The sequence below is a fragment of the Monopterus albus genome, unplaced genomic scaffold, assembly GCF_001952655.1.
Source record: "Monopterus albus unplaced genomic scaffold, M_albus_1.0 scaffold117.1, whole genome shotgun sequence".
Classification (NCBI taxonomy): Eukaryota; Metazoa; Chordata; class Actinopteri; order Synbranchiformes; family Synbranchidae; genus Monopterus; species Monopterus albus.
This window is the reverse complement of record NW_018127997.1, coordinates 530,640-538,265: the sequence shown is the minus strand read 5'-3', so window position 1 is coordinate 538,265 and position 7,626 is coordinate 530,640. Positions and strand designations below refer to the sequence as shown.

At 39.9% G+C, this 7,626-nt stretch overlaps 1 protein-coding gene across 1 annotated transcript; it reads right to left on the bottom strand.

Moving 5' to 3' along the window:
* Positions 1 to 1,777: 1,777 nt before the first annotated feature.
* On the bottom strand, positions 1,778 to 6,278 carry LOC109966691 (transmembrane protein 238-like). The gene is made up of 2 exons (XM_020611745.1): positions 5,611 to 6,278; positions 1,778 to 2,053 (listed from the first exon to the last, which is right to left on the bottom strand). Exon 1 carries the CDS (start codon positions 6,169 to 6,171, stop codon positions 5,620 to 5,622), a length of 552 nt encoding a protein of 183 aa, XP_020467401.1. The 5' UTR covers positions 6,172 to 6,278; the 3' UTR covers positions 1,778 to 2,053; positions 5,611 to 5,619.
* Positions 6,279 to 7,626: the final 1,348 nt, after the last annotated feature.

The following is a 7,626-nucleotide window of genomic DNA, read 5'->3' as shown; positions in this document are numbered from 1 at the left end:
CAAGTTGTGCCACATACTTACCTGATGGAAAGATTATTCAAGCTATTCAAGCACACATGACAACTAACCCTGTACAAACAGCCCCCAAAAGTTTATTTCCCGTTTTTTTTTTTTTTTTTTTTTTTGTTATAATGGGTTCCCCCCCCCTTTCCTCCTTTCAGAAACCCATTCTTATGAAATAAGAGCAGCTAAAGGACCCAGTTTAACAAGTTTCTGTTGACTGGGCTGAGCGACCAATACTCAGATTTCACAACAGGATAATCACCACAGAGACTGATAGAGAACTACAGCCTTAGAAGGAAATAAAAAAAAAAGAATAAACACAATAAACAGTGTCATCCAGATCTAAATGGAGTAAAAATGTGCAAATGAGATTTTGAAATGATGACAAATACAAAACTACACAGACATTCAGAAAGACTACAATCATAAATTGTCTACAGAGGTGTCAATGTCATTTGTAATGTCATTCAGTCCAAGTGTCTTTCAGTTCCTATGTAGGAGGAGTGAGGGGTCTTTTGTCGAGGCTGCAGTCCATCTGTCCATGGCTGTAGGTTATTTGGAATTACAAACAGCAATTATATTGACTGATTTATTGATTATTTCATATTAGAATATTTAAAGCTATTTATTTGGCATTCATTAATTACACTTAATAATGAATAAAGAATGCATTAGCCCTCACCCAATGAAATGTTTCTAAACCCACCTCTGAGTCTGAGGTGTTCCTTTCAAAATAAAGTGCCCATGTTTCTTTGGGGCAATGATGCAAATATACAAACATCCATTAATGATATTGAGTAGAAGTGGAGATTTTCCACCCTAAAGGGAAAGGAACAGAGTTTTATTACAGAAAAGTCACTGACTTCACAATGTCTTGACTGAGTAATGATTTAAATGTAAAGATCTGCACCTGTAGCTTTGGTTTTATTTCCCAGCCCGAGTCGCCAGAAAACAGGTTGTGTCACATAAGAAAAAGAAGCTGCAACTCTCGTTTAGGGAGGAACTCTTCCATCGGCACCTCCAGGTTTCCTAGATACCAGACGATTCACAGCACCAGGCTGAAGATAACAGGAGGCCCTGAGAAGATGAAGAAATCCCCAAAAGCTGGGGGGAACAAAGACTCCGACAAAGAAGAGGATGAAATCTGCTGCATCCAAGAAGATGGCAATAATGAAAAACAGCAGGCAGTGGTCAAGACAGATCATAATCCATGATAGGAGTAGCTGACAGCTGACGGAGTTTAGCCAATCAGTCACTGCTTTACCAGTTTATGTGTATGCTGTGAAAAATGTCAGAAGTAAAGTACATTCAGAAGAAATTCTTCTTCTGCTCTCAGTCTGAGCAATGGTGAGACCAATGGGAGGGAAGTTTAAACACTCAGGTCACATTCCTTTCTGTACCTACAAATCACTGTTTTTTCAACATGATGTTTCCTTAATGTTGACAAGAGACTTCCCAGCTCTACTGCTGAATGTAAATTCATTTCATAAACACATTACATTCCAGCAGACACAGGCCTCATCTCAGGCCCCCAGAAGGATTTATGTTCAGCCTGCCTGTTTGGAAATAAAATAGTGGGAGAACAACTTGGGTAGTGATGAGAGAAAAATCAGCTTAAACAAGGGTAGAACCCGGACATGGAAGAAGAGACAACAAAAGCTGTGCCTTGCACAACTCAGAGCTTGGGCGTTGCTTTGTTGTTATCAGCTACCAAACAGTATCAGTGACCTGGATGAAGAAATGCCTTCAGATACTCTTAAACAATGACAATGTCCAAGTACGTGTAATCTTTATTCCCAAGGAAAATAATTTACATCTGTCACAAAAATCTGCACATAAAAATAAAACACTGCTATGTACAAGTTAAAGACTTTTTCCTCCTCTGCGCACAGCTCATCTGCTTACTGAAGGCGTAGGGCTTTTCCCTGATTATGAAATAGTCTGTCCCATTTTAAAGAAGTAAAAAATCTCAGAGTCAGTCTGTTGTAGTTTATGGGAAGCAGTGAGAGGACAAAGCCCGTCCATCAACACCAAGGACGCTGCATGTTACCTGGAAAGAAGAAGAAGAGAACGAGGATTTTATGCATTTGTACAGTATAGTATGAAATCAAATACAAAAAATAAAAATAACAATAGAAACTGTTCTGAGGGAAGGTGGAAGACAATTTAAAATGAAGGTTAAAGTCTCTCTAGTATGAACTCGAACGCTGAAAGGATCTTTCTGTATCTGATTCAAAAGTTGCCTCTTCTTGTGAGATGTTACAGAAGATGAGAAGAGGCTGGTTGACGGAACGAATCCCTTAATTAATTTGGAAATGGAAAGATGAAATGATTTGGAAGATTCTGCTCTTTAAAATTAAAAGCAGACATTTTAATAGGTTTGCTTTTCTGATATTAAGAAGCCAGTGGGGCGCAAACATTTAAATGGGTTGCAAATTTAATATTGTTTTTGAAAAAGGACATTTTCGGGTTATTATGATGCAGAGTGAGAGGTAAGATTAGAATAAAGAATAAAAAAAAGACCTTGTTTACCCATAAATTAAATCATTTTTATCATAGTCTGTTCTCTCCAACTTTAGCTCTGGCTTTTAGTGGTTTGAACCATCCCACATAAGCAGGAAACTAGAATTAGCTTATTTCTACCAATGAAAAACAAAAGTCTACCAATAAATAAACACCTGAGTGTAACATATCACCACTGTGTTGTCTGTAAACAGCAACTAATGGCTATTTTCACTATTATTCTCTCCGTTATTTTCTCAATTGACCTGACCTTCTTTGGCCTATAAAAGAAGGAAAAAGTCTCACCAGAACATCATGGAGAGGACCAACTTCAGTGCAACAGCTAGTTTGGCTCCATCCACAAGCCAAAAATACACCATCTCACTAATTAACATGTACCTTGTTTGTTTAAACTGTACTCATTGTGGTTACTTTCTTTGACTAGCTCTAAATTGTTTATTCATCCACACGCAGCACTTCTGTGCAGTGTCTCTGGCTATATCACAGGTTGCCAAATAAAGACACTGATGGGGTGAAAGAAACAGTTTCAACATCTAACACCCCTTAAAATAACAAAATGTCATTAGAGGTGTTGGTATACACAAGCCTTATGCTGCAGATTTATACATAATATAGAGACACGAGAGGGTTATTGATCTTCTTGTCGCTCTCATAAAGAAAGTAAATAAATGCATTTCCCAAAGTCCTCCTTCAAGTTTGAGCTAAAAATCTGCACTGAGACACTAAGTTGGGCTAATTAGTTCATCGTTACCACCATACAGTTTTAAATTGACATTATGCAACAACACAAGTACGTGTGCAGATAAGACAATCATCACCTTAGTGCACAATGTTACTTAGTGCATGTTGGGAAATTCTTGTTTACTATACACCTGAGCAGTAACCAGCACTTTCCAACGCTCGACCTCAATCAAGCCAAGCGCCACTGATAAACATCTCACTTCATGACTCAAAATGGAGAAAGGCCAGCAGCCACTACAATAGCAATGTTGTCTCTAGGTGGAGTCCTGTGTTCACTGGAGGAATGTCCAGTGATAAAACCCATAACATTATGTGCTCTCAATCAGGAAACCAGGAATTGTAACCAGGAATTGAGAAGTGCTGAGGTCAGCCTTTCCCAATAGACCTCCACCCACCTACATTTTTAAACAAGCCAACCATAAACAGCATGCTGTTATTATTCCATAACACGCACTCACTTTAAGCAGGTTTTGAGCACGTAATGCATTCACACTGGAAGAGTGACAACATGAACAAAAATATCAACATGCACGCAAAAATACACTTCTAATGCAGGGGGGATACGCACTGCTGCAACATAAATAAATATATAAAACTGCAGAGCGTGGTGTGATGGCTCTAGAAGACTTTTGCACTGTGTGTATTCTATGTTAATTTCTTTTATATTTAACGCACAGTCTACTAGAAAGAGGAGTCTATAGAACATAGTGGTATAGTAGAGCAAAAATGATTAGTTAGTTCACTGACAGAAAAATAATTGGCAAGTCTTTTGAAAAATAATCATTTTTCCAGGAAAAAAAAAGCCAAACAGTGCCAAGATTCAGCTTCTTAAATGAGAGCATTCACTGCTTGTCTTATGCTACTAGTAAAACTCAGTGTAGTGTGTTTGGGTTTTGGGGTGCTGGTCAAACAAAACGAGCTATTTACTAATGTCACCTCGGGATTTACAAAATGATGAGTCTTCTTTTCCTTTCTGACATTTTATAGACCAAGTGATTAATCCACTATTCAGAGAATAATCTGCAGATGAATCCACAGGTAATCAGTAAATTAATCATTAGTTTCAGCTCTAATTGGGATCATTTTAAGTCAGTTCTTACTGTAATGCTGTTTCAAAACCCTTTCCACCATGCCTGGAGATTATTCTGTTGGATAAATCCCTTTATTATATTAGATTTGCCTGTAGATTTGTGGCCTAAAAGATTATATTTTAAAGATATTTACTGCAGTCAAAATAGTGTATGTGCTTGAAATTCACACTGTATAATTACAAAATACAAACTCCAACTAAGAAACGGTCTTGGATGCAAAGGTTAAGACCTCCAAACACCCTGAAACAACACGGGATATGACCTGTTGCCAGGAGTATTTCCAGCCTCGCTCTCAGTGCTTCTTTGTCTCACACCTAATACATTAAAGTTGCAGCAAAGAAGCAGCCTTGGTATTGAGTATTCAGTGTTTGTTCTCTGGACCACTCCATTTCACACATTTCCATATTTTGAGCTCATTATCCAGGTTAGACAATATGGAATCAGGCTAGGGTCTATTAAACTACATGGAACTATAGCAGATGGAAGAAGTGTGTATGAAGCACACTTGTATATTATCTCTGCATTTGGTGGCAGAGTCCTAGCACTCTCCATTCCACTGAACCAATAAGCACTGTTGACTTCCATTAAAATGCAATAGGCCTTCTTAGCCCAAAGGGCATCTGGCTCTCCACCCGGTTACAAGCAAACTGACGGCAAAAATAATGTAGTACTGTGAATGTGAGCAGAAGCGGTCAAGCTCATTAATTAAAAGCTGCCACGGGCCACTGACGATCGTTTCACAGCAGCAGGAGAGAGACAATATATATGTATATTATTACAGATTTGAATTTGTGTGAGGGCACTCATTCCTCAGGAGTGCTTTCACTGTGGGCATTGTCTGATGTATTTTAGAACTGAGGTGAGGGGATGGGGAGGAGGTGCTGCCATGCCAACACACAACACATTAAGGATGTTGACAGTAATGATGAAAGGGGTTGTGCAAAACAGTGGAGTTAAGGGTTATCCAGGACAATGAGCTCAATATTTATGATTGTGATTTATGATCAGTTGTGACTGACTGGTGGTTCCACAGGCTCACAGTTTCAGGTGATCATACATTTTCCAGAAGCATGCTTTAACTTTCACAGAATGCAACAAACAAGCTATATAGTAGGAGTTTAAGCTGGCTGTGGTAAATGGGGTGTTAAAGTCTAAAAACAGTGAGCAAGTTACAGTAATAGACCGTGGACAGGAAGGATGCCGAGGTGACCCCGGGTTAGGAGGTGGGTGTTATTTAGGGTGAATTACTCACCATCTCCTGTCAGAGAAGCCTCTCTGCTCTGTTTTCTGCTGTCGACAGAGTTACGTCTGAGCTCTTCAAGATTCCCAACTCCACGTTTTTGTCAACTGGAGACGCGCACTCGGTTCCTCCATCAAACCCTTTGTTGTCCACACCTGACACTGTTCCGCTGGCGCCGCCGTCTTCCCAACTAATCGTAAAAGCACGCACAGTCACATTTATCTCCTTGCCATTTGACATACTCTTCTTCTCTTGCCCGCATTCCAGACTCTTCGTGTGGCTTTTGGAAAGCCTTTTGGACAGCTTTCTGGCCCACTGCGCAAAACGGATGTCCAGGGAGCCTGGCTGGTCCTCCCCGTACAGCTGGACGTTCCCCGTGTACCACAGGACCCACCACACCAAACTGAGAAAAATGATGACAGAACCCGTGTAAATTAGGAAATCCCCATAGAAGCGACCGTCCAGGGTCAGGTTGCCGAAAATCCCGACCAGAAGTACAGCCAGTCCAGCTGCGTCAAAAACAACAGCGATGAAGAATAACGGCGCGCAGTTCCCCACGCATGTGCGGGCCATACCCGAGGAGTGACAGGAGCCCGAGTAACGGCACTGAACAGTCGCGCTTGTTTTTCAGGTCGCACATTTTTCTACCTTACACCTGTGTGGTGGCCACCTGTAATCAGACCCCGCCCCCATCCACGATATTATACCGACCACAGTGGCCTCATTTCAATATGTTGCCTTCAAATGCGCATTGTAAATTTCACACTCCTTCTTCAAGCTCTTTTTAGGGAAGATGGCAGTCATGGACATAAAATACCCGGATTTCAGATGGATGTGAATTTCTCAGAGTTTCCGAACTTAACAGTTATTTGAAATACTTACAACCGGAACCAGAATGAAAAATGTTTTACGGGACCCAGAAAGCTGTTCCTAATTAAGGCCATATTCCATGTCCCCTGGTTTAAGTAGGTCTAGTAGGCTACTCACAAACAAAGGCAGAGGTAGGGACCCAGGACCCCCACCCCACCCCGAATTACAACCTCACCTGGAACACTGAAGACGCACCTCTTCAAAAACTTCCTCTACTTCTCTTGCCTGATGCTGCTTCCTATATAGAGAATAGTTTTCTTGGGGTTTCTAGTCTATCCATAATGATGAGTGATTATGGTGACACTACAGTATATGGGCAAAGTTACTGAATATTTTTCCCAATCAAAATTCCCCCAAATTATGACAAAATATACTTTTCCTAACTATGGGTAGAAGTATAACCAGCAGACGACCATTTAAGTGTGAAGTAATTCTGGTAACACTACATTGGGTAAGAGTAAAGTTCTTGAATTTATAGTACTCCTGTCTCTTTTCAGTGTTGCCCTTTGTAGATGGTCCCTGTGCACTCGTCTCACAGCCAGCTGCACATTGAGACCAGTGTTATTTGTCTGGAGCAGAAGACAGCACATTTTTATAGAAATGAGCTTGTAGCTTGCTATCTACATTGCTGTGAAATAAAAGAGGCGTCGGTTGTATTTTAGCAACATTTTGCTTAAGATTTATTGAGCTGGAAACTTCAAATCTGTAAATATTTGACAAAACCGAGTGCCTACATTACACACAATGCAATGGCACGGCTGACAGTTTGGTAAGCTCAATCGGTAACACTTTACAATAAGGGTACATTAATTAATAGTACTTAATGCAGTAATAAGCATTAACTAATCATTTACTATTGTTCTTGTTAATTGAGGTATTAACTCATACATTATTTAATAGTTTTTAATGACATTGCTAACATTAGTTGATACAATAATAAGCATTATATCTTAAATGTCTCTTGGTAACTAACGCTAGTAAATAGTTGATAAAGATATTAACATGTATTTCATGAAGTTCACAGCTTAGCAGTTTCATTAGGAGAAGACTGTTTTAATGTTCATTTAAGAGTAATAATTGTCCACTTACTTGTCCATCCTCCAACCTATGAATTCACTGTCTGTCCTCGCTCCACCTTCGTCTAAGGTGGTATCTTCC